A 27823-nucleotide genomic window follows, 5' to 3' on the forward strand; every position below is an offset into this window, starting at 1 on the left:
CCATACCTACAGTTCCAAGTTGTGAGATTTTTGTATCTTGTCAAGTTATCATTGTATGTTGTGCCACTATGTGGGATTATCTTGTAATCAGAATTCTTGTAACAAATCTTACATCTAGTCTAGTCTCTCAAGTATAGTCCAGTGCTTCCATAACACCCAAGAGAAGGAATTATTGATGGCCATCTATATGCTTAAAGTATGGTGTCATTCAAGGTTGCATCTCATATGCGAAGGGTACAATGCATACTGTACTTGTTCGGTATGGTCATACCATATGGTATCGTTCAATTTTCATGCGCTTGTACTATTCAAAAAATTGTCCATTGTGTAGAATCTGACCATTGCAAAATTTGTCAGTTGGCACTTTCTTTTCCATTTTTGCCCCTTTTTTGGGGGCTATTTGAACTTCTCCTTTCACACTCCTCCGTCTTTCATGAATCATACTCTTCTCTCTTCTCTTCTCTCTCACCTCAACCCTTATAAAATGCCAATCCCCTCCCCCTACCTCACCACACACATCACCTTGCATCTTGAAGCCTATGTCTTCTTCAATCATCCTATTCCCTCTCCCCCTCTCTCTCTCCCTCACATCTTCCAAGTTTCTCCTATCCCTATCTCTATCTCTCTTTCAATCCCTCTTCATCTTCATCTCCCTCTCCCTATCCCTTTTCCTCACATTCTCTTCCTCTCCTCTCTCTATCCCTCTCTCTATTCCTCTCTTTCTATCTCCCTCTCTCTCACTTTCAAGGTTGATTCATATATATTACATTCTCTCCTTGTTCCTCTCCCTTTTCCAAATCCCTATTCCTCTCCCTCTCCTTCTTTCTCATTCTTTTCCACAATGCCTAGGCCTCTTCATGATGCTTTTTTTCTTTACAACAAAAATCTTGAGAAGGTCACGGGTAAGTCAAATTATTACAATTGGATTTGCAAGATTTGTGGGAAATTGATAGGTACTGTGACAAGGCTCATTATACATTTGACCAAAGTGGGTGGCCAATGAGGCCCATGTTCTCAAATCCCTCAATCCATGGCTGATGATGATGAAGCACTCTCCCCTCTCCAAACAAAGTGGTCATGTGTCATCGAGCATGGTAAGGGCTCAAGAGGAGATGGTTACCCCTGACGTGGAATTGGATACTTTCGAAACTCCTAATCCTAGTCCTTGCACCTCAATGGCCTCAAGCTTTACCACCACCGTCAGAAGCAAAAGGCCACATAGACAAGCTTTGCTACGAGACGCTACAGGTAGTATTTTCAATCCTTTGTCTTCCCTCAAAGAGAGACAAAGAAATGTGGAGATAGAAATTGCAAGCATTATCATTGAGTGCAAGCTCCCATCCTAGTCGCTTCAAGTGGATAGGTGGAAAAGAATGGTCACTTCGTAATGCCAAATGGGCAAAGTATGGTTGCACTATACTTTTCGATAGATAGAGTGATAAGAAGAAACGAGGTATTATCAACATCCTTGTTTGTTCACCTCTTGGCACCTTTTTCTTGCAGATTATGGATGTGGGACAAAGAGGATGAAGAACAATGGGGGCTTTGATATATGTACATATTTGACAAGCTATTATTGAGATAATCTTAAAAATTAAAAATTAAATTTTAATTTATATTTCATTATGCATTATTCATTTCAATCAATATGTTTTAATCTAAATTGTTTGTGAGTTGTCATGACTCATCACTCATGAATGATGAATCGCGAGTCATGACTTGTGAATCATTTTTCTATCTCCCGTAAATCTAATTTCCATCTCTTATTTCATTATGCATTATTCATGAATCATGCTTCATCCATTCCAATACCTTTTCCACCATCATCTACAACCTTGATCTCAATTCTTGTCTATCTTTTCTTTCTCTTGTAGCATGTAGGTTGGTGTGTCCAACATGGTATAAGTGATCATTGACAATGCCTCCAACTATCGGAGAATGGGACACTTGCTTGAAGTAGAGTTCTCATCCATTGTTTGGGCCCCATGTGCCACCTACTACATTGACCTTCTCATGGAAGAGATTGGGTCACTTGTTTTAGGTGAAAAATATTGCTCCAAATACTCGCCACATTGTAGATTTCATCTCACAAAGAAGGTAAATGTCTTGGCCATCTTTTGCACCACAATGATGTGGAGCTAAAGAGCCCCCCAAGACCCGTTTGGCCGCCATATGGTTGCTTTTATAGTGACTTTTTATATATGATGTGCAAAATAAATTTCAATAAGCCATGGTCTTGAATGAGTTTAAGGCATGGCTGCAAGAGGAGCCACTCTCAAGTGTAGAAGAGGGAAAAGCCATTTTAGAGGATTTCCTTGAGAGAGGCATTTGGCACAATAGTTATATATTAGTCATAACAATCACTCCCTTGTATAGGGTGTCACACATGACTCACATAAAGGATGCTACCTTAAGGCTTTTGCTACACTTTTTGAGAGAGACCATCGAGGAGATCAAGGCGTGTAGAGCACTTGATGTCGAGAACTCTAGACAACAACTTTTAAGTTTTAAATAAGTTGATTAATTGCTTTAAGTTTTAAATTCAAAAGGCTAAATGTAAATTTTTTTAAAAATATAGAGTTAATATATTGGATACCATGCGAAGGTGTGACGACATCCTTTATCTAGTCAAGAAAGTATGAAAGTGGATGAGATAACCCATCCATAGTCTTGCTGTCCTCTTACATCCTGCCTATAAATCTCCATATCTTTTTATGGATCAAGAGTTGACAATCAATAGACATACCTACCTCCCGAAGGTATTGGATAAGGACCAACATGCAACATTCTTATGAGAGATAATTAATTATAGCAACCAAAGAGAAACTGCTATTGCTAGCACTTTGTGCTAGAAGAGACTATCTTTGGTCAAGCTTCCATTTTTGTGGAAATCTTTTGGATATCAAGTACCCAATAATCAAAAGATTGCCCTTGAACTACTTACACATGTGAGTTGAACTTTTGAAGGTTGAACTTTACCATTTATGCTTATAAGTTATTGCCTATATGCTAGAATCTTAAAAGTTTATAATATTTGTTTGCTATGTGAAGTTTAAATATTGAGGATCATTTTAATTTTTTGCTTAATGTAGGATTTCTCGGTTGGTATGTGTGAAAAATTTTGATCAGCATACTCTCTTATACACATTAAGATCCAAAATAAATTGAGCACACAACAATTAGAGCAACTAATTTATTGTCACTCTAACTTATGTATTCTATAGACTATGCATGAGATGCCTATGGCCAAACATGTAAATCCTAAGTTAAAATTTAAATTGTTCAATATTTTCCACAGTTAAATTTGAATCTTCATATGCAAGTTGCAATAATCAACTTATCATTTTGCTCCAATTAAGTGAATTTTGACGAGTTGAAGTTGAGCAGGGCCACCTTGAGGAGCTTCAACAAAGAGTGAAATGAAAAGTAAGAGGCCATCTTCAAGGATCTTTACATGACGCTCGAGGGGATTGGTCGTGGGTCTCATGTATCCATCAGGAGTATCGAGTTGTTAATACAATTGTTGTAAATGATGCTCTAGTCAGAGAGCTTGAGTATAATGATGACAAAAGTATCATCAATAATGGGAACTTTCGTGAGCCATCTGAGGCCTCTTCCAATAAGGGCGGCTTTCCATCTTCAATATATTAAGACAATGATGGGTTCTCATGAGTGATCACTAATGAGTGATGTGTCATTTTGTATTTTGTCATTTAGATTCTTTTTATGAGCATTGAGTGATAGCATATGCCACATGGCAAATGTCATTTTATATCTTATTTCTCTTAGTCAATCAAAGATGTTACGGTTTTCATAACTCTAGTTTCACCTCTTATATGACCTTCAAATTGTCGTCTAAACTCAAATTTACGAAAACTTTGTGTTTTCCATGATCTATCTTTAAGTTGCGTAGTTTATATGTACGTAGACTAATTTTATATGTATCTTTTAAATAAACGTACAAAACAATATATTTTGTTCTTAAAAATTTTATATACACACTATACCACCCTTGCATCATTTTTTATATAGCACTCAGTTTAGTATTTAAATGGACCACCATTCATTGAAATACCTATGTGATTATCACGATCTTCGTGGCCATAAGGTGAGATGGGCAAAGCTTATCCAAGAGTTTGACTTCAGAATTTGCTAAAAGAAGGGTGCAACTAATTTGGTTGTCAATGCTCTTAGTTTAATTCTTGAACTCAATACTTTGTCATTCTCTCGAATTTCAATTGGTTTCTATTTTTCTTTCAAAGTGTGTTGCCAAAACAATCTTTACTTTGGTAAGATCTACCAATTGATTCAAGAGGGATTTAGTAGTCTAGGAAGATTAGGTGATTTGGATATCGAAAAGTTGGCTACTAAGGAAAAGATGGTGAAATTTTATTCCATTCAAAATAGATTACTTTTAAACAATGCAAAGTGAGTGCATCCAATGATTAGGATATTTGCAAGAAAACATTATAAGAGAGGATTCGCGAAGCATTGGATATCTTGGCATACACGGAGCTTTGACCTTGGTCACCCATTAGTTTTATTGGTCGCATCCTAAGACTATAGATGAGTCTTATGTGCCCAAGTGTCCACAGTGTCAGTATAATAAAGTTGAACATAGAAAAATGATAATGTTCCATCCTTTACAAATCCATAATAGAAAACGATGTATCATTTCTATGGATTTTATGGTGGGATTGACCTGTACACATTGAGGTCATGACACAATTTGGATTGTGGTCAATTAATTGGCGAAAATTGCTTGATTCTTTCCTACAAAGATGACTGTGAAAAGCCATAAGTTGGTTTTGGTCTCTTTGTCTAATATCTTTATAAACTTTATGGTTTGACGATCAAATCGTCAATGACAAGGATCCTATGTTCACTAGCCACTTCTCGCAAATGATTTTCCCAAAACTAGAAACTTGATTATTCATACCATCCCCAAACATTTTGAAACTAATAGGTAGACTGAACTAACAAATCAAACTATCAAGGATATGCTTCATACACATCTCTTGTAGACAATCTGATTAGATTCCAAGCAAGCTCTAATGGCTACCTCTCACATAGCCGACGTGCCCTCAATCCTAAGAGTGTAGTGAGCTTACCTTGATGATGGTATGAGTTGCCTCCTCCCTTCCACACTCTGACAGCTCCATGATCCTAGATGCTAGCTCAAGCATGCTCAAGCCTCCTCCTTCTCCACGCTCCAACCTCCATGGCCTTGCGCGCAAATGAAGGAAAGAGAAGAGAAGAGAAGAGAAGAGAAGAGAAGATGATAGATGATGAAAAGCTTCACCCCCTTGATTTCTTACTCCCTCTCACTCCCTCCCTCACTCTCACAAGGACACTCACACAAGCAAGGAGAGGGGAAGAAGAGGAGAAGAAAAGAGCTCTTGTTGGACACACACCAAAGAATGAGCTTCCATTCACTTTTTGAACTTTATATATACAAACCCTAAAATCCCATGGGCACCCATCCTTTTTTACATGACTGGCCATTGTGGCAAGGTCCCTTTTTCTAATTCCCTCTTTTTGCTTAGTGAGTGTTACCTTCCTTAGATTGAGTTTGCTTATAATAATGCTAAGCATTTGCTTATTGGTTATAGCCCATTTATACTTATGTATAGTTATGAGCCAAAACCACTAATTGCAATAGAGTTTGGACGGGTTAAAATACAATTTATAACCGACTTTCTGCAGAATATCCAAGAGAGATTGACAATCAGAAGAAAAAGCATTAAAACGACCCACAATTATACCACATTCTATGCTAATCAATGTCGTACTTCTAGGAAGCTCCAGGAAGGCATGTGAATTTACCTTAAAGTTTAAAAAAGGACTTCAATTCAATGACTACTAGCAAGTGCTATAAATGATCTTTAAGGTATTATGATCCTTTCCAAATTACCAAGAAGATATGTAGCGCATTCTATGAGTTGGACTTACCTTTGGAAATCCAAGTTTACCCAGTGTTTCACATGAGACGTTTAAAAGAATGACTAGGACAAGATGACTAAGAAACTCCCATGGCTTCAGGATATTGCTATTTATGTTCCACTCAAACCCAATTTGGTTCTTGACCTTAAGACTAAACAATCATGTCAACCCATTTATCTTGAGTATTTGGTCAAGTGAAAAGACCAACCAAAAGTGAAGACTACATGGGAGTGGATACATTCATTAAAGAGTCATTCTCCTCACTTCATCCTTGAGGATATTGTTGAGAATGGTAATCATTCACAAGGAGGTAAGTGTTATGTCCCTTGATATTCAAATGGGCACTAGTAGCATTGGTCACAGTGATCATGAAGTGAACTAGTACAAATACAATAAGGGCACCTCGGAGTTAGAGCAACCGAGCCTTATTTATAGAACTCAAGACCTTATTGTGCATACCATTGTGTGATCACCGCTTTTGGACTCTTGGTCGATTAGCCGACACATTTGTACATGGGGATAGCATGGGCTAGTGGTATGGGACACCAATCCTTGGGATGTGATCGTGATCTGAAGTGTTGCTAGCTTCTAGGCTCAAGGGTGAGTGTGTTTGGCTCTATAACTAGAAGGTGAGTCTAATATCCACTCCCTTTTATGGTGAGTTTGACTTGCATCGTGTCTTGTATGTAAGTTGGATCTCAAGGGGTCATTACAAGTGGAGGTGGTAGACTCGTATGTTTACTTTGGAGTCAACCTTTACTACATCAACATGGAGGTTAACTATGACATAGGCGGCCACAAATCAACTCACATGAGGATATGCTACTTTAGCCAAGTTGGAGCAATGATACCACTAGGCACATTTCTTGGAGCCTCCCATACAGAGATGACTTCTTTCAAATGATGACCATACACACAATACTGACAAAGAGGGGTGACAGTTCAAAGAGCTGAGGGGATTAGAGCAACATCCCAACCACAAAGACTAGGATATTAGACACTAAGGCTACACCAAAGCTAGATGAGGGAGATCCATTGACGCCACAACCAGTACCTAGCGGACATGGGAGATCGGACCAAATACTACCCCTAGATCATCTCCATAGGAAGGCATGCCATAGATTCCGACTGGACAGAGCTAGCACATCCATACATTCCTCCACTATTTCTCTATTGTACTGACATTACTCTATGTTGTATACCTTTGTTGTTTCTATTGGCATTGTATATCACCATCATCAAAGATTGCATCTTGCCATCGCAAATGACATCTCAATATATCACAATTTGATACTCAGTGATGATCATAATTGTGCATGGTTGTCTCATACGACCGATTTTGGCCTCAGTAGATGTTCTCTCATGCAATAAGAATAGGCAGAAAGATAAAATGACAATTATGCTTCTCTTATACATGCAATAAGATTAGGCAACAAGACACTAGACAGTAATGACAATTATGGCACATTTTGAACAAAGATACTACATGGCCCTTATCACCACACTCTGTATACCTAAGGTCCTATCAAGAATGGGGCAGGAGTTCATGTGCATGTATGTTTGTTTTCATTGTATAGACACTTCAAAGACATTGCCAATCTCATGATGAGGCATCTCCATTCAATTTGTGGCTATATCAATGTAGGTTGCTTACCAATGTAGGTTGTCCAAAGACATCCCCATATCAAAGCTACACTTATGTATACACATTTTGGGTGCTCACTGAAGAAAAGGAGGGTTGCTCTTTTTGCTATTCAATCAGCAGATCATCCAGGAATTGAAACCGATCATGTGGGGATAGCTGTTTGTTGACCACAACACAGGCCATCCTTAGATAAGTGAATTCAGGAGGCATGCTTCCTGAAAGCCTGTCCATGGTCATCAAAGCTTTACCCAAAACAGACTTTGAAATGGAAGTCCAGGCCTCTTCAGAAAGAAGCATGGGAAGTGTGAAGGGAAGTGCTTGGAAAACTGATTGAGGATCAGCAAGGACGACTATAGCACTGTAGGGGTTCCAACAACTTGTTAATAGAGCAAAGAAGAGCAATGCCTGCAGACACACAACATGCATCAGTTAGCCATCAGCATGTGTATATGTATATGTATGTGCTTGTGAGATGTGTGTGTGTGTGTGTGTGGGTATGTGTACACATGTACGTGTACATGTATGTGTGTATGTACTTACAAACACACACACGCACGCACACACAAAATGTGCATCTATGTAAGTACACACACAGACACACAAGACACACAGGGGGAAGAGAGAGAACTGTTTCAGGATATACAACAAGTCCAGTCAGCTCTATTGCTTCAATCAGCCATCCCTGCTTATCTTCAAGTGTCACATCTCTCAAAGCACATGAGATTCTCAACAGCTGCTCAAAACTCCCTGTCACAAATCACAACAAAGTTCAAATTTCTGTCACAAATTACAATGACCATGACAGCCAGCCAGCTCACTCGCTTTCTTCTTTCATGAGCTTTATGCTACCCCGTGATAAGCCACTGGGTTATCAATTCGGAGACTGGAGTTCATGTAGGAGTTGAACACAAGACCTGACATTTACAATTCAAGAGCTTACCTGAAGCTTGCCGATTGCATAGATATTTGATAGGTTCACAAAGATAAGTAGGTGAAAAACAGTGCCGTAATACCATTTCACATAGGATGAAAATAGATTTTTGTGTTTCCTTGTGTGCATTGAAAGGCTGTGCCCTCTCAAACTGCAGGCAAGAGGGAGAACATAAAGCACCATCTGAATATCAGTCTTCTGCTCCTCTTGAGAGAGAGAGAGAGAGAGAGAGAGAGAGAGAGAGAGAGAGACCCACCCACCTGAGAGATTCTTTGGATCACTTCTTTTGGGGTGTGAGATATACAGTCCAAGGCAACTGACCACTCTTTGCACAGAAAATGGTGAGACTCTTGATTGTCGCTCTTGAAGATGCCAGGTGTATCATGTAGGGCCTCTAAGCATCTCATTATACCATGGAAAAGTTTGTCCTGGGTGATGTGCAAATTCTGATTCGATGCCTTTGATAGGTATACATACAATCCATTCCAGAAGCTTATTCTTAATTGCCTCAAATCATCCTCTGAGAAAGGAAGTTGTGAATATTTGAGAGTGCTAGCATTGCTTGCAAGCTCTACAACATTGTCAAAGAATCTATCCATGCGATGGTCAGAAAATATGTTGCTGAACTCTGCCATGTGCAGCATCACAAAGCCACTTAAAGATGGCGGTAACAAAATGAGGCGAGAAACTTCAGAGAGGTCATCAAGAAAGTTTCGCAAGCTCGGTTGCTTGACAGCATGCGCTAGTGCAAAACGAATACATTCTTTGCACAAATCATCACGGCCTGGATTATCCATGTTCTCAAACTCCTCATTCGATGTCTGAACAGGGGATATCATTTTGTGCATTAGCTGTCGCAACATGAGACCCCAATCAAGAAGTGGTAACTCAGGTGCCCTTCTAAGACACTGTAGGACTGAAATAGCTGTACCATAGAAGAGACCAGACATCTCTTGCTGCAAAATCAAACCCCAGTGACTTACAAGTATAAGAAGCCTCACTTGATTGTATTTCCCAATCAGAGAAAAGGAACAAACATGAGAGAAGGGTGACTTCAGGAAAGCCTAAAAGTTACCGTGCTGTGAGCTGAATCCAACATCCAGGTGCAAAGGGCATGTAATGTACTGCTCTTTGTAAGACTCCTTAGATGCATCTTTGAGTCATTGAAGTGGCTCCCCAAGCCTAAGGTATCATCATTACTAGACTCGTTCTTTTCAATCAGAGTTTTATGCATTAGTGCCAATGACCAAGCTGCACTTGATCTTATTGAAGAATCTGATGCTTGAACAACGGTATTTACAAGACCTTGGACCATATCCTGAAGCAGATCTTTGCAGCTGCTTTCATTTTGAAGAGGGTAGGAGATGAAAGGTTCACTTGTTCTAAATTCCTGTTAAACCAGAAAACAACACGCAGAAAATTTTCTGTAAGATGATTACATAACACAGAGAGCAGCTAGAAAACTAAATCTGGTCCTGTTACACCTGTCAAGAAAGCCAATGGAAATTTGGTAGAGATATTGGATACATGTGACCAGAAAAAAATGTTTTAAAATAAATTATGCAGTATGAGATATTCACCATAGTCGAATATTTCACTTAAAAAATTAGCAATGAAATCCAGAAATTTGTGCATTTAAAGATTTTTTTGAAGTTGTATGCTTGACAGCTTGCACTATGACAGAAATAAAGAAAGCACTTCAGCTTTGAAGCCTTACCATTGGTCGCACTGTTTCTGGAGTTTCCGCTCTTTGACACCTTTGAGGTGCAATAAGAGCCGCACCTGCACCTAGGCAATTGGCCAAACCTATACAACCCCCAATTTTAGCAAGTAACGTCTTTTCTCTTGCAAAATATTTCATGGATTGCACCATCTTGGAGATCAGGGCAAAAGGTACATGCTGAGTTCCATATTTAAGGATTGTTGCCATCAGATTTCCAGATCCCAAGCAAACTGCCATTGTTAACAGGTCAGAAGCACCAGTTGTAGCTTTGCAGAAGCTATACAAATAATCGATCTCCTGTAGTACCATGTCCACTTTGTCGGTCAAAATATCAAGACGAAGACATATATCAAAGCATGTTGGCAGGGATAATAGTGCTCCAATTGTGAAGTAATATTGAGTATGCTCATCAGATTTCAAAGAATTAGTAACGCTGGTAATTAAAAAATTGGTCGTGAAGCTAATCAAGTCAGGAAACCCAGCTCTTTCAGCAGCAATTGTAGTGCTTCCCAATGCCATTGCTAGACCAGCAACTGTCCACATGCATTCATCATCTTCTCCAAAGGAGTGTTTGAGTGGTTCAAATTGATAATTTGACATCCTGTGAGCAGACCTTACAAGATTATGAGCCTTGAGCTTCTGCAAAAGCTCTAGCGTTCCTGGGTAAAACTCACCAAGAGAATCCAAAACATATTTGAAAACAACTGCAAGGATATCAATGTCTCCCCCATCCAAAGTTTCTTTTGAGATGGGATTCATGTCATATCCTGTATCACCAGTAAATAGATTCTGACAGACAAAACCTAAAGCTAGGCTGCAAGCTCCTCTCACAATGTCGGAGTCACTTCCTTTTAGACACTGCATTGGTAAGTTCATAAAAAATATCATCACCACTTAAGCTACCATTGAGTACATACTAGTCCCTAATTCAATCTGCATGGTAGCTGCAGACACAAACTTACTCAAATAATGTCTTACTACATTTTGAAGCAGAGCTGTGTGCCAACCTTAATGAGAGAATTTGTGATCCGACTCTTTACATCAAGTTCAATTGGATCACAACATCGTGCTACAACCCCAAGAGCAAGTGCAGATGTCCACTGCAGATACTCGTGGCTATACTGTACAATGCATTTCTCCAAGTACTCCAAAACTGGCATCATCAATTGATCAGGAGTGCTTTTTGAAACCTGCCAGTAAGCACGTGCAATAAAAGACTCATAATGTGGTTCATAATAAAGATTCGGCATGAGATCAAGGATTAAGTAACCAGACCTCGTAAAGAACTGCAAGTGCAAGTACAGTGTTCTCTGCCACACGTGGAATACCTTCCTCACAAACTTTACAAAGAACCTGTAAATGTCTACCACCTCCAATCAGCCGAGAAAAAAGAAACCTTAAATGCCATACTGCTAGAAAAAAATATCAGATCCAGAATCTGAAGTAGAACATACATATGATTTTCTGTACAATTTGGTGGCAGCAGCCAAGATAGAAACAGAAGTCTTTGCTGCTTCTATGCAATAATGAATGCGTGTGCACGTGTGTCACTATGTTCATCAATTTGGCCGTCACACACATGTCAGTAATTTAAATTCACCTACAATGTCTCCCTGTATAGTATGTGCCTGGAGATGGCTTCATTATATGCTCAGGTAAATCCAAATGTTGTGCATTAACAATGAAAACACAAAACACTAGAGTTTCTTCCATACTTCATAAACTTCAGTACTTTGTGCAAATCCAGAGCCTCAAACCTTTGCTGATATTCTTCGTAATGGTCTTGCTAAAAACCATATGCACTTAACCAGCTCTGAACTTTCAAGCATATTCTTGCCCCAGCAATGCACAATCCAGTAACAAATTTGGCAGAGAAACATCTAGTTCGTGCTTTCCTGAGAAGCCCCTGCAGCAATGGGCAAAATGGCTGACATATGCATGGATGCTACATAGATCGATCGAAACTTAACAGAGCTCGAGTATAAACAGCTCTATTTTCTGAACAACATCCTTCGTATTTGCCAGTCTTCCAATAAAACACCATCAAACTGGTATGAGCCATGTCCAGTATTGTTGTAAGTGCTTGACAATGGGCCAAACGGCTGACATGTGCATGGATGCTACATTGATTGATAGAGACTTAACGAATCTCAAGTTTAAAAAGCTCTATTTTCTGCACAACAGTCAGTTCGTCTTTGCCCATAGTCTTCCAATACAAGACCGTCAAAGTTTCAAAACACGTACGAGTCACATATGTCCAGTATTGCTGTAAGTGCTTGATATTCTGGTGATAACATTGCCTTTGCAATGCAATCTTTGGGAAAGTGATTTGACCACCATCTGCATTCAGAAATACTTGCACATATCACAAGCTTTGGATAATGATATCCTCACCCTCTAATTGATGGTTAGGGCTATCCTCTCCAAGCCCTGGACTACTTGGGCCCCTACATGGGGTGCTTGGTGCCTAGCCCTAGCAGTGCAACACTGGTCTCCCCGGAGCTATCAACCGAAGGAAGTGGAAATAAGTGGACTTGTTTGATGAAACCAGGGCTGTAAGGGTTTCGCCTTGTGATAGCGCTTGCACAACTTCTTGTGCACACTTGACTCATAAAAAAAAACAAAATATTGCCACCCCTCCAGACTATTATGCTTCATGATCAAGTGAAAACTCCCTAAAAGAAAGATTATCTTATGCAGGAGAAGTCTCTCTCGAAAAGAGAGAGCATCTCAAAAGTTCAACATCAAAAGGTGAGGTGACTAGTTGCAATGCCTACGGCTACATGTGACAGTAGATAGGGCTATTTGTTGAGCTAAAAATACATTAGCTTCACTTAAACAGCCCCAAAACATGCTTAATTAAGGAAGAAACCTTGTTTATTTAAAAAGAAATGCGTTCCTAGAGAGTGTCTGTATCCCATAAGCACAAACCCACTTGGGAGGGCCCAAACTTTCTATAAATAGGTATGCTGCCCTCCATTCAGCCCTAATCTCATTTTGGTAGGTTTCAGGTGTTTTCAGCTTGCTGCCCACATTCAGCCCTAATCTCGTTTTTGCAGGTTATAGGTGTTTTCAGCTTGCTGCCCACACCCTGTTCACGGAGGACATCGCAGTCCAAGTTTTCCGTTGTAGTCTTCACTCATTTCTCTCTCCTTCTTGCTGCATTTGCAGATTTTCTCTCACCTCACCTTGCATTTTCTGTTTTCTCTCCTCACCTACAATTTTAGTATTTCTCTCTCCTCACATGCGTTTTTAGTCTTTCTCTCTCCTGCACTACCATCTGTATCAGATCCAACCTTCGTTGACTGCGTTTGCTGGTGTTCGACATCTGGAGGCTGCCTTGCTGCGATTCGGGATCCGTTCGGAGAACAACACAGTCTCTAGCTCATTACCCTTGCCCTCATCCTTGAGATACAGGAGTTCGAGATTCAGTATTCATTCACTGCATCATGTGCTTGCTGTATAAGCATTGTACATTCACTAATCATATCATTTCATTCATTCTCTGAGTTCATTGTCTCTAAGTTACCCTAACTCTAACTGTGTTCTTCTATCAGTTTGTGCTTTGTCGTACAATGTTGTTTGTGTTTCTGTGTTAGGGTATTTTCTTTACATAGTATCAGAGCTGAGTTCTCTCAGAGAAACCTAGGCCTTGATCTGAAATCTCTACACAAGAAGCAAGAAAAAAGGGTAGATGACTTTGAACACTACTTCCACACCACTTCTCACATCTGAGCTAAATCCATCGAGAAAAGAGTCGGAGTGGGCCTCACAGCTTGCTTCACAAGCTCCTGATATGGCTGGACAGACATTGGACTATCGTGGAGTTCCACAACCCTACGAGATCACTGCAGCTGAGTACGATCTCATTTTGATGCATAGAGCCCAGCAAGTGATAGAAAGTAAGTTTGAATTTCACCCTTTAGATTCAGTGCACCGATCTACTGACCATGCAGGAAGGGCGGAATCTCCACTTAGGATTGCCTATCCACAAGTGGAAACTAGCCTAGAATACACTCCATTGCCTTCATACTTATTCTCTTCGGTGCCACGTATGTCTACCATTTCAGATTCTGTTAATGATGATTCCCCTTCTCCTATTGGTATGGTTGATTTTCATGATGGACGTATGCAAAACATTTTCTGGTTTATGAGTAATGAGGAAGACAGATATTTCTTCATAAACTTAAGACTAGGCAAGTAGTTGAAACAAGAAATTGTGAGTATTCCTTCCCCTTCTTTTTCTTCAAACAATTTTGTTTTCAAAGGTCAAAATGAAGTAGGTGCATCTCCATCATCATCATTTCAATTTAATGCATTTAATGGACAAAAGGAACCCACATTATTTCCCACATCTACACATATCACAAATCCATTTAATCTCCCTCCCATCCCACCCTCTTATTCCGTTGCCACATCCTTTCAATCTCGATTAAGTGTACTGCATGTTGCATCTCATGTAGGATCATATGTGTTTTTATTCACTGCACCAAGAGGTTCTTCAAACTTAGACATAGCTGTGAGGATCTCATCTCTTTCTCAGCTGGGTGGTGTTCCACCTTTTTGTTTGTCTACACGGCATTACCTAGTGGACTCTTTGACCATTATGCTATGTCCTAGTCGTCATTTGGATAGGGCTTACGTGTTCTAGTGCCTCCACCTCCACCGAGACCTTATGGAAACATTCATGTTTTAGTGCCTTCGCATCAATTGGCACTCATTTGACACTCATTGTTACATTAATGAATGTAACTTATGGAGAAACAACATGAGAGATGACAGTCTGGGAGCCTTGGACGCCCGTACGGGGTTCGAGGGGCTTAGGAAGTAAGTTAGTTATAAATTAGTATAACTCGTTAGAAATGTACGGCTGGCAGGAGGAGACACGCGCTTTCTTCCTACATCTTCCTTAGTGTGGCTGGGAGGTGAATTGACAGGCTCTCGTACTATCCTACACTTGACGACTTTGAAAAGAGAGTTCCGCTATAGAGCACTTAATAAGATAACGGTGAAGAATAAATTTTCTATGCCGAGAATGAAAGATCTTTTGATAAATTACAAGGGGCAAAATTCTTCACCAAGACTGACTTAAGATTAGGCTATCACCAAGTAAGAATTAAGGCCCAAGATGTTCCTAAGACAACATTTCGTACTAGATACGGGCATTATGACTTTTTGGTGATGCCTTTTGGCCTCACAAATGCACCAGCTACATTTATGAAGCTCATGAATAATGTGTTACGGCCCTATCTAGAACGCTTTGTAGTAGTCTTCTTGGATGATATCTTGATCTTTAGTAAATCAAGGGAAGAACATTTGGAACGCTTACGGTTAGTATTTCGATTGTTAAGAACCCATTCTCTTTATGCGAAGAAAACTAAATGTGAATTCTTCGCACAAGAGGTCAAATATTTGGGACATATTATCTCCAAAGAGGAAATCAAGACGGATCCAGAGAAAGCAAGGGCAATTATTGAATGGCCATCTCCAAGGAACTTGGAAGAGCTGCAGATCTTCCTAGGTTTATCTAGATTTTATCGTAGATTCATTCAAGATTATGCTAGGATAGCTGTTCGAATGATGGACCAACTTAAAGGGAAAGGGAAGAGCTTTAATTGGGGAACAAACCAAAATGAAAGTTTTGAAAAACTTAAGGTAGCTATTGCTACAACTCCAGTACTATTAATTGTGGATCCCAATAAACCATTCGTGGTTGAAGCTAATGCCAGTGATAGGGCAATAGGCGCGGTCTTATTACAAGAGGGTCGACTGGTTGCTTTTGAAAGCAAGAAATTAGACCATGCAAAACAGAATTATTCCGTTTATGAGAGGGAGCTGTATGCAATAGTACATGCAATGAAGAAATGGAGGCACTATCTGTACGGTGCCAAACTTTTGATCTTGTCGGATCATGAAAGCCATAAGTGTCTTAATGACCAATTGGATCTATAAGGGCGTAAAGCTAGGTGGGCCGAACTCCTCCAAGAGTTCGACCATGAGATAAGGTATAGAAAAGGAAAGTACAATATAGTGGCTGATGCGCTCAGCGGAATGCCCATCATAAATGAATTGAGTTTTACTCGATTCTCTTCCGATTTGCTTGAATCCTTAAAAGGGAAATGCCAGGTTGATCCGGCATATTTCAACATATGGGAATCAATTGAAAATGGGGATCCAAATGGAAGGGCCTCCACTGAGGAACAAACATCTGAGGATGTTCAACAAGGAAATGGAGCATCAGGGGTTGCTGAAATGGGATTCAAGTGGAAGAATTTTACCATTGATAATGGTTATTTACTCTACAAGGGTAGGGTATGTGTCTCGAAAGATGAAGAAATAAGGCGCTGGATACTCTTTGAGTGTCACGATACCCCTAGTGCGGGACATCCAGGAGTTAATAAGACTTATAGTCTTATTAAAAGACAGTTCTATTGGCGTGGAATGAATAAGGATGTCCTTGACTATGTGGTCAAATGTAATAAGTGCTAGGTTAATAAAGCTGAAATATTGAAAATGGGAGGACTTCTCCACCCATTAGAGATTCCTTCGGGAAAATGGGAGAGTATCTCCATGGACTTTATTGTCGGGTTACCCAGGACACAGAGGGGGCACGACTTTGTGTGGTGATTGTGGATAGGTTAACCAAAATGGCTAGGTTTATTCCAACTTCAACTGATGTTAAAACACCAGAATTGGCTAAATTGTTCATAGAGAACATATACCGATTGTATGGCCTTTTGGCAAACATAGTTTCTGATCGGGATAGAAAATTTGATAGTCAATTTTGGCATGCTGTATTTAGGAAGTTGGATACTAAACTTAGCATGAGCACGGTGGAGCACCTGCAAACTCATGGGCAAACTGAAAGGGTTAACCAAATCCTTGAAGATATGTTGAGAGCATATGTAAGTAAAAGCCAAACTAATTGGGAAGAGTATTTATTGATAGCAGAGTTTGCATATAATAGTGCCAAACACTCTTCCATTGGATATAGTCCATTTATGCTAATGTATGGGTTTTAGCTCAGAGCTTCTCATGCAGTAGGACTGCATAAGGAAAAGGTTCAGGCAGCAAAGGATTTTTTAGAGGATATGAATAGTATGTTAAAATTTGCTTAAGAAAATATTAAGAAAGCTCAAGACCGAGCTAGAGCTTATGCAAATTCTCACCGAAGAGACATCTCCTTTGAAGAAGGGGAATTGGTCTATCTTAAAGTGCCTGGACAAACTAGAACCATGAAAACGGGACGATGTCCCAAACTTTCACCCAGGTATTGTGGCCCTTTCACAATACTTAAGAGGGTGGGGGAACAGGCTTACAAGCTCCAACTACTTGCTGGTAGTAAAACACATCCAGTTTTCCATGTAAGCAAGCTAAAAAAGAAGCTGGATTATATGGATAATCTAGTCTTAAATGATAAGATTGAGGAGCTATTCAGTGGCCAATCTATTCCACATGAACCACAAAGAATTTTAAATGTTCGTAATAGACAAACAAGGCATACTATTTATCAAGAATGTCTGGTAAAATGGAGAGATTGTTCAGAAGAAAGCTCAACATGGGAGCGAGTAAGCACTTTAAGAAAAAGGTTTTCCAATTTATAGTTAGACCTTCCAAGTTTCGTTTTCGAGAACGAACCGATTCTTAAGGGGGAGGAAATGTTACATTAATGAATGTAACTTATGGGGAAACGATACAAAAGATGACCGTCCGGGGGCCTTGGGCGCCCGTACGGGGTTTGGGGGGGCTTAGGAAGTAAGTGAGTTATAAATTAGTATAACTCGTTAGAAATGGATGGCTGGCAAGAGGAGACACGCGTTTTCTTCCTTTATCTTCCTTAGCATGGCTGGGAGGTGAATTGACAGGCTTTCGTGCTACCCTACACTTGGCGACTTTGAAAAGAGAGTTCCGCTACACTCACAATCTATTTTTGCCTACCCATCTCTTCCCCCTCCTTATGAGATACCTCCACCGCCGCCATCACCATCTTATCCTCCACATCCATCTTACCCCACATTCTAGACACCTCATGGTTCTATCTCATCTCTTGCCAAAAATGCATTCAATGACAAGACTCATTTTAACGGGTCAAACTTGATGAGACATGCCATTGACTCACAAAACCTATGGGATCTTGTGTAGGGGTTGGAACCCCAACCCAATTCCGCACTTGTTCCATATGAGCTCGTCTGCTCATGGAAGGCTAGGAATGTCTCCGCTATTGTCGAGTTGATGCAAGGCTTACTGCTTGAGTTTCATTCTCAGCTTCAGCATTTGGACTTAGCGTCAAAATGATGGGCACACTTGACTAACCCCTATGCGGCTCGAGATAGGACCCGTTGAATAAATCTTGACCATGAGCTTCAGAATTTCAAAATCTCTGACCGAGATGACTTGAAAGTCAAGTTGGCTGAGTATTGATGTCTCCACTCCACTACAAGGACTAATAAGTCCTCTGATGATCAGGTCACATTATTTCTTAGCAAATTGTCACATAAATACTTCAATTTTGTGCAGCAAGGGGTTTCTCTGCCAATTTATCCACATTCTATGAATTTCAGTATCAGCTATTGTGTTATGCACGGTTGTTTGATCAGTTTTAGATGAATAATTCCTTAGAGGAGGCTCTTGTTGCTCATTCTCAGAAGGTGTAGCAAGGAAAGGGTAAACAAAATCAAAATCAAAATAAAAAACAACCAAGGGAATTATACGGAAACTCACAGTCTCAACTCAAACCCGGGTGGTAGAATGTATCTAAGAAGAGTAGATATTGTTAACCTTGTCAAAAGACTGGCCATTTTGACGATGAGTGTCGATCAAAGGCAAGAGGCACATAACTAAAACCCAAGTTGCAAATCCTTGCCCCTCAATTGGGCAATCCCCATCAAGGGAGGCAAGGTGATGGCAAGGGGTAGTGGAAAGGTCAGACCAATACAACCACCAGTCAACCATCTCAGTCGACAACATTCTCAACTCTAGAGGGCTTGTTTGACTAGTCTGCAAAGGCCCACATCGTATCCGTAGAGACATCTAATGCAAGTCTCGTTCACAACTTTGAGTTGCCTCCCGATGAGGTTACCACAGAGGCCCACTCGTCACAGCCGAGCACATCAACACCTATTTGGATTGTGGACAGTGGAGTTGCACATGACTTCTATAGCGGACATCTTCCATACTCAAGCCCTTGCAGCACCTGAGTGGGTCCGTGTAGGAAACAACTCAGTCAAGATCGAAACTCAAAGTTGTGTCAATTTTGACATAGACAAAGGTTCGGATCTGGCTTTCCTAGACAATGTGTACCATGTTCCTTAGCAAGGGTGAACTTGTTATCTGTTCAGCTTGCAGTCTAGTTTAGTGATTGCTCGCAGTGAGGCACAGCCTAATGGCCTATACAACAACCCATTTTCTTATTGAGCCAACAACCAAGAGCTCCATGTTCCATAGCTTCCAGACATTATCCACATCTCGAGAGCTTAGGAACAATGAGCGCCTTTAGCATTTCTGCCTAGGGCCTCTTCGCTATGACTCTCTTTATGAGTAATCTCGATGTGAGATGGTTAAGGACCTTCCTCACCTGAAGCTAGCTCGAGATGTTTGTAAACCGTGTCAGTTCGGGAAGCAACACCGTATCCCATTCCCTCAGCAATCTACACATAGAACTGAGACGCCTCTTAGATTGATTCACATTGATCTCTATGGACCCACATCAACTCCCGCCTTAAACGACACGTTATACTTCTTTTTTATAGTGGATGATCATTTGAGATAAATGTGGGTGTACTTTCTCAAGTGTAAGTCTGATGCTTTCACATATTTCTCTGCTTAGGTGCTGCTGGTTCATAACCAGACAGGTCATCATGTTGGTTGCATGAGGAGTGATAGGAGTGGTGAGTTCATCTCCCACGAGTTTTTTGAGTTTCTACAGTGGCATGGCATCTCTCGCCAGCTCACCTCTACTAACTTCCCCTCTCAGATGGAGTCATAGAGCATAGGAACCGGACAATCATGGGAATGACACGCTCTATGCTCTTCACACCACAGCTCCCTTAGCACCTTTGGATTGAGGCTGCTAACACTGCGGTGTACATCCTCAATCAGTGCCCAACTGCGGCTCTCCCATATGAGGCATTCTTTGGCTCTTGGCCTGTCATATCTCACTTTAGAGTCTTCGGGTGTCATGCATCCACACACACGCTTGATGATAAAATAGGTTAGCCCTTTGATGTGCATACCTATAGGTCTATTGTAGGGAAACTTCTTTGGTTAATTCATACTAGGCCAGACTTAGCTTACTCAATTAGCATTCTCAGTCAATATTTCATAGCACCTAGGATGTCACATTCGATTGCATGTCTTTGTGTGTTGCGTTATTTGTGGTGTAGTTATTCTTATGGCCTTAGTTATATGGTTCTGGTTTATGTTTATAGGGGTACATTGATTTTGATTGGGCAGGAGATCCTGACACCCAACGTTCCCATGGCAGCTACCTCTTCACCTTATGCATGGCTTTCATTTCTTGGTCCAACCGTAAGCAAGAGATGGTGGTGGCTTCCACGGCCGAGGCTAAGTATAGGGCTCTCTTTGATGGCACCACCAAGGTCATCGACCTAAGGAGCTTACTGGTGGCGCTTCACTTTCCTTGTGTCTCTCCAATCGTTGTCTACTATGACAACCAGAGTGCCTTTGCCCTTGCAAGCAATCTGATCATCACACCACGTATGCAGCATATGGAAGTCCACTTTCACTTTTCCAAATAGCAGGTTGAGCTAGACACTATCCGCCTAGAGTTTGTGTCTTCATCAAACAATTTTACAGACATTTTGACCAAAGTGGTCAACCGTCCAGTTCTTCAATACCTTCTACCTAGGATCAACTTGGGTACACCCTCCCCTACTTCTTCAGATGGACATGGAGAGGATGTTTCCCTCTTGCTTTCCCTTCCAGTTTGAGAGGGAGCGGCTACTTCTCTTGATAGTGACAGTGATGATGCTTACAGTTTTAGATATTCGTTTATTCATTTATTCTTTTGTATTATACTTAGGACATTGATAACTTCATTTGCACTGTCAGGATGACATGATTGTAAAAGGGCACTTGGGCAAGTGAACAATTCCCCTCCGAGAGCATTGTCCAAGTGGCACTGTTGCATTGCATTTTATGTGAGCATGACATCCTGTATCTCTCTTTGCATGTAATATTCTCAATCTAATTACAACTTTCGCATATGAATGGCCTCTAAGGATAGGATAATGACAATTTTTTGTTTTATTCCCCTTATTCCCCCCAGTCGGCTGTCGAGCTGGAGGGGGAGGGGAATAGGAGGAGTGACTAAGCTCCTTGATGGAGCTTGCAGGAGTGAAGTGGCCATGCCCGCTGCCACGCAAGGGAGAGAGGATCCCCCTCCCCTTACCTATATAAATTGGGGGTGTGCAGGCAGAAAGGAGGACGGAGGTGCTGCTGTGAATGCCTAAAGGGGGACGCCGTCGAATTTCAGAGAGGGAGAGAGTGAGGCTCTGTGTGAAAAATTCGTGAGGGAGGAAAAGATTGAAGACGCTGCCCTGCCACCAATCGATTACCAGCTGAGGATGGGGTCGCAGCCTGGAGAAGAAGGGGAAACCAACTGCCGTGAAAGTGGGCGCCACCGTGCTGCCGTGGAGAAGAACAGTCGTGAAGCCGTCACCGTCGCTTTCTTTTTTGCCATGTGGAGGTCTCACGACTCCACCAGGAAGCTCAGAAGCTTCCTAGGAAGCTTCTATTGCTCCTAGGAAGCCCCCTTTCACATGGCCTACTTAAGGGCTTCTTATAAGCCCTTTTTCGGCCCTTAGATTTTCCTCGAAGCCCCTTCATGTGGCCTATTAACCCTTCCATATAACACCGCCCCCCCCCCCCCCCCCCCCCCCCCCCCCTCCCTTAGGCCCTTTTTCCCCCATGCAAAAATTCCATTTTTAGCCCTTTCATACCCTTTCCTATAACACCCCCTACTTTTCCCCCCCCACACACGAGAGGCCCTCCTAAGGGCCCTATAAGCCCCCTTTTCCCCCCTGGGATTCGAAGCCCCTTCTCGTGCCCATTCGTAATATCTTTCAAGTGGGTTGAAAACCCAGCTACTCCGTGATTTAACCCCTCACTAGCGTGTTATGCATTCTCCTTCCTTCCTTTTCCGATCCACTAAGACCGTTTAAAACCCTCCCGAGGTTTAAGCACCCCTTTTTCGTGAAATCCCTACAAGGAGAAAGCCTTCTAAAACCGTTTCCGACGGACGGTGCAAGTTAACACGAAGGGAGCTACGGTGGAATTTCAAAAAGGAGTTCGCAAAGCCGCATCCAAGACAGAAAGGCAACATTCGCGATGGCTCCTAAGAAAGCCCAAGGCGCAGCCGCAAGAGGATCGTCTCCTAGCATCCACATGGACATCTCACCACAAGTCCATGTTCTTCTTCCTAATTTTTATTTTTTGTTGTTATAATTCAATCGTGCGTAGATAATTTTTGAGATAGGATGCAATTTCCGTCTTGAATACTTTGATTAATTTAAAAGAATTAGCTTACGACGGACAAGTTCGGTTATTAGTATTTTCAATAAAACGAACAAAAATAAAGTGAGCAGAAAATTGATATGCATTTAGTTTTTTGTGCATTTCAATGAATTGAACTTAGATTAATGTCCATATTTACAAAACGGAATTAAGATTGTGCACTTCATTTATGCATGGAAGTATAAATTGCATGTCGCATTATTAGGATATATCTTCCTCGAAATGAGTCATTATGAAAAGTGCTAATAACCCATAGGAAATTGCAATGCATGAAATGATTCTTACGTTGCATAACTCTAGTCAATTATCGTTTTTTCAACTGCATAATTATTAGTAAAAGGTTGCCTGTTTTAGCATGAATCTTGTTCGCAAGTCCTCGAAAAAGAAATTATCAAATATTTCAGTTTCGATGATAAATTGGAATTAGGTTATAACCTAACCTATGCTTGATCTTAAATCGATAAGTTAGGATTGAAAATCAATTTACGTGTAGAAAATGAGTCATGTGTTTATGGAAATGATAGCGTAATTATCTTCAAGAATTAAACAAATTGGCATAAACCTAAACACCTAAACCCGCGGAGTACTCGTTTTAGAAAGAGTTGATTCAATTCCAAAGATCTCACTAGGATTTAATACGTGATCTAGTCGCACGTATTGCTAAAACTGAAACTCCTATACCCTAAATACTTGCCCACATTCACCGAATGTAGGGACAACGGAACATATTTAAGAAGTGATCTAGGGTTTGTCCCTAAGAATCTTTCGCTAAAAAGATGGAACTTGGAACCCTAGGACTGACAATGTCAGCCTAATGTAATCAGTAACAGATTGTTTCGTGACTCCATTTGATGGGTAGAATAGTTCCATAGTTTGATGCAACACTTGTGCAACAAGTGCAAAGTCGTATGATTCTTGTAATTGGAACACAAAGGAATGTCCAATTCTCGGAATGAGTTTCGCAGATTCTTACGCAAGTTATCTTGCAAGAGGATGAATAATCGTCCTAATATAGTATCTTTCTGGGGTAAAGATAATTGCTTAGAGCAAAGGACAAACCAATAAAGTGGAATAACATATGAACTTAAGGTATTGACCAAGTCGGGTAAATAGGGTACGACCCTAACCCAGGATATAGGGGATCTTGCCAAGGATTGAGTGCTGGATGTATTCGAAAAGAAGGATTCACTTCTTAGCAATTGGCCAACAATAAACGACCAATGGAAATGTTTGTGCTTGTTACAGATTTAAGAGCACTGTTTTGCTTTGTTTGATTAATGAGTTAAAGGATAAATGAATATCTAATACTTTAGGTTGAAGGCCTGAAGGGAGAGGCAGCTTCAGTTACCCCCGACTGCTTGCCTGACCTTAACCAAGGGGGTTGTTAACCGCGCCAGGAAGGTGGACTGAACCTGCCGCAAGAGGTCTCTCCGTTGAGCGCTACTTGGAGTATGAGGACGCTTGGGTGCTACGGGGGGCTCTGGCCGTAATCCCTCGCCTTCCGGGCCCTGCACAAGAGGCTAACGTGACTCGGGATTGGATCTTGAGGTCCGCATACTAGTCTACGGGCGGGATCTTGGATTGGTAATCCCTGTGGATTGCTGGATAGCCTTTGGACGGATTGTGAATAAGCCTACGGGCTGGACTTTATGTATTTCCAAGATAAATATGATAACCTGTTAACAAAGAACTTGTTTGACATTGCTTTTCTATGTCAAGTGATATGATTATGTGAAGGAACCAGTGCCTAACGGGCTAATTAAGGAAGCTGATTGATACATGTCCAACTAAATGTATTAGGTAATTAAATAACTAAAACAACCCGAGGAAAGTGCGGTGGATGGGCCATAGGTCCGTCCTACGGATGGGTGGTCCCGGTTGGCCGGGAATTTTTCTCAAATCATGATAGATAGCCAGAAGATCGTCAACGAACACGAACAACAAGAGCGCTAACCTAGAGTTATAATTGATCCCGATTTACGCTGTTTTAGGGGAACGGAATGGGACTATGCCTTATGGCAGAGAGATTGAGCTTCGCATCCCTCTCGTTTCCCATTCTCCTTGAACCAAGTGCAGCGTGAATCCGCTTCGAACCTGGCGTTTCTGCTTAAAGTAGTTCGCTCGAGTTCAACGCTAGTTGCCGTTAGGAAATGACCAATAGGGAAAACCCTAATTCAGGTCGGTCCTAAGTGGGAACGGCCGGAATACTTCCGCTACGTGGCAGACGCAGAGAGTCCTAGATCGCAAACCCCATAACATTCCATGGGAGTGCCGGGCAGAGCCTTCTAGATATACTTTCCGATGGACTGCTAAGACGTGTCCTGAAGATAACAGGTGGACACGTTACATTGCATTACCCCATGTATTGGCATTCTGTTAATGTAAACATGCATCTATGCACATTTGTCCCTTTTCGGTCTTTTGGAGTGGTCGACTCTAGATCCACCATATTCGTGGCATTGCACATGGCAATCTCCAAGGCAGTTCTCCCTAGATTGCTTGCTTGCTTTGCTTGTCTTACTTGCTTCACATCTTTGCTATAATGGTGTCACCCACACCTTAGCCATTTTCCTTCTTCACCGACACCCATTAGTGGTAGCGATAGTATGCTTGTTTTGTGAAGATCTTGGGTTTGACCATCCCTTATCACTCTTCTCTTTGGGACATGGATACTCAATAGGACAAAAACTGATTTGAAACCCTCACTTAATGTTAAATCTATCAAAACAACAAAGTCCTTTAAATTTAAAAGAAGTCCATAGTTGATTCCATCTGCATTTGTAGGACTTGGTAGGCCACCGGGCAGCCATCGTGCATCCTTTGTTCGAAGCCTTGGCCTCTCTGGGGTGATCACTTAGGCTCCCTTGGTAAGATAACCATCGCCTCTACAATCTTAGTAGGCCACTGGGTAGCTGACGCACGCCCTTTGTCCAATGCTTTGGTTGCTTTGGGGGTGATACGCCTTGGGATAAAAGATAAAGAGAAACGGACTTGGCTGGCCTACTTCTCGTGGCGCCATCGTTGGGCCTGAGAGGGGGTGTTGAGCTAAAAATACATTAGCTTCACTTAAATAGCCTCAAAACATGCTTAATTAAGAAAGAAACCTTGTTTATTTAAAAAGAAATGCGTTCCTAGAGAGTGTCTGTATCCCATAAGGACAAACCCACTTGGGAGGGCCCAAACTTTTTATAAATAGGTATGCTTCACTCCATTCAGCCCTAATCTCATTTTTGCAAGTTCTAGGTGTTTTCAGCTTACTGCCGACACCATGTTCGTGGAGGATATCACTGTCCAAGCTGTCCATTACAGTCTTCACTCATCCGGTGCCTATTTCCAGCCCTCTGTCATCAGTTTGCTATTGTTTCAAGCCAAACGAACACTGCTATCTATTGTGCAGCTGTTGTACAACCTACCATGTCAGCATACTGCTGCGTCTGCAGGCCCCAGCTGCCACCCTGCAGATTTTCTCTCTCCAGCTATCACCATCATCTCCTCAGCCTATCACTGCTGTTTTCTCTCCTCTCACCTGCAATTTTAGTCTTTCTCTCTCCTCACCTGCGTTTTTAGTCTTTCTCTCTCCAACACTCCCGTTTGCATCAGATCCAACCTTCCTTGGCTGCGTTTGCTGGTGTTCGACATTCGGAGGTTCAATATTTAGATACACTCTCCGGCTCATTACCCCTGCCCTGATCCTTGAGATACAAGAGTTTAAGGTCCAATATTCATTCACTGCATAGTGTGTTTACTGCATGAGCATTGCATATTCAATAATCATATCATTTCATTCATTCTCTATGTTCATTGTCTCTGAGTTACCCTAACCCTAATTGTGTTCTTCTATCAGTCTGCGCTTTATTTCTGTGTTCGGGTATTTTCTTCACACTACCTTCAGTGTCCCTCAAAACCAAGCAAAAAGGGTTAGCTCAGAAGAGGCTTTGGAGGCTTCCTTGTGACAAAAGGAGTACAATAGATTAGAAGTGGATTCATATTGAGTGACAAGTCTTACTCTTATCTTTCTTGTTCATTGTTTGGTTTGGTTCAGCTTATACTTTGTCCTGCCACTTTGCACAGATTCCCTTTGGCACCATTGTGAGATACTGAATCCTTGTCCTCCCACTTTGCAGACCTTCCATTTGGCATCATTGTGAGATACTGATAGTAAATAGAGCCATGAATCAAGAGAGCTCCAAAGGAAACGACAGATATTCTTCAAAGGTTACCTGCCAACCAAGTTGTAGACTTAGTCAAATGCTGTAATTTATTGGCATGAAGGTGATGCCAACAGGCTTTCACGAGCCCCTTCAATAAGATGTGTTGCAGAGGATAATTGTTATTATTTGTGACTATGGTCCTATCATCTGCAGCATGCATCCCAAGCCAAAAATTCTACATGCCTCCGAATGCAAGATCATGCTCATCAATTTGACCACTTCATTGATGGTCTTATTGCCATGCCGTTCCAGCTAGAGACTTGACTAAATGCTTTCCAATGTCATAGAGTTGCCCTATGGGTCTTGCCTACAAGTCCATGGGACATCAGCCCCTCCCCACGACTCCCCCCCGACCCTAGTCCACAGCTCCCACCCTCCAGAGCTACCGACCCTCCCCCACACTCGCGGTGTGCCTCCGACCATCCCACCACCCCTCGATCCTTCCCCTCTCCACCATCCCCCCCCTCCCCCCCCCCCAACCCACCCCCCGCTCCCCACAGGAGGTGAGGGCCCCCATGCACCGAGATTCTCCACTCACCGACAGTCTTTCGAGCCCCTCCACAGTGGAGAGCCCCGATGGATGTGATCGAGTGGCCCTTGGCAGAGGCAGCCCGTTTCTACCAGTGCACAGAGTCTCGCCTCTCAACTTGGCTGATATATCCCCTGGTGGTACCACCAGGCACATCCATCACCCCCATGGTCCGCCCGAGGGCTACCATGGGGGAATGGAGCTCACCGTCCAGGCCGGCAGTGAAGTGTATCCGCATGCCTCATAGCTCCTCTTCCTTGTCAGCAGCTTCCACACTGAACAGATGTGTGTTCGCTCAGTCATAGGT

The 27823-nt window shown here is 41.7% G+C and overlaps 1 protein-coding gene across 3 annotated transcripts in view; it reads right to left on the reverse strand.

Annotated features, from left to right (window-relative positions):
- Positions 1 to 6020: 6020 nt before the first annotated feature.
- The window catches only part of RST1 (ARM repeat superfamily protein), a 198476-nt gene continuing 176673 nt past the window's right edge, over positions 6021 to 27823 (reverse strand). Inside the window, exons 18-25 of one of the 3 annotated variants that reach the window (XM_087696145.1) lie at positions 11518 to 11595; positions 11250 to 11432; positions 10237 to 11100; positions 9595 to 9909; positions 8780 to 9475; positions 8529 to 8670; positions 8199 to 8335; positions 6021 to 7993 (exon numbers count right to left, since the gene is read on the reverse strand). In XM_087696145.1, the coding sequence (XP_087552271.1) occupies positions 7694 to 7993; positions 8199 to 8335; positions 8529 to 8670; positions 8780 to 9475; positions 9595 to 9909; positions 10237 to 11100; positions 11250 to 11432; positions 11518 to 11595 (2715 nt within the window). In that variant the 3' untranslated portion in view covers positions 6021 to 7693. The remainder of the gene's footprint in view (positions 7994 to 8198; positions 8336 to 8528; positions 8671 to 8779; positions 9476 to 9594; positions 9910 to 10236; positions 11101 to 11249; positions 11433 to 11517; positions 11596 to 27823) is intronic. The other 2 variants (XM_087696142.1, XM_087696144.1) reach the window with 2 other exon arrangements.

This window comes from Lygodium microphyllum, chromosome 16 (genome assembly GCF_053477565.2).
Source record: "Lygodium microphyllum isolate KBCC chromosome 16, Lygodium_microphyllum_v1.1.10, whole genome shotgun sequence".
In the NCBI taxonomy this organism is placed as follows: Eukaryota; Viridiplantae; Streptophyta; class Polypodiopsida; order Schizaeales; family Lygodiaceae; genus Lygodium; species Lygodium microphyllum.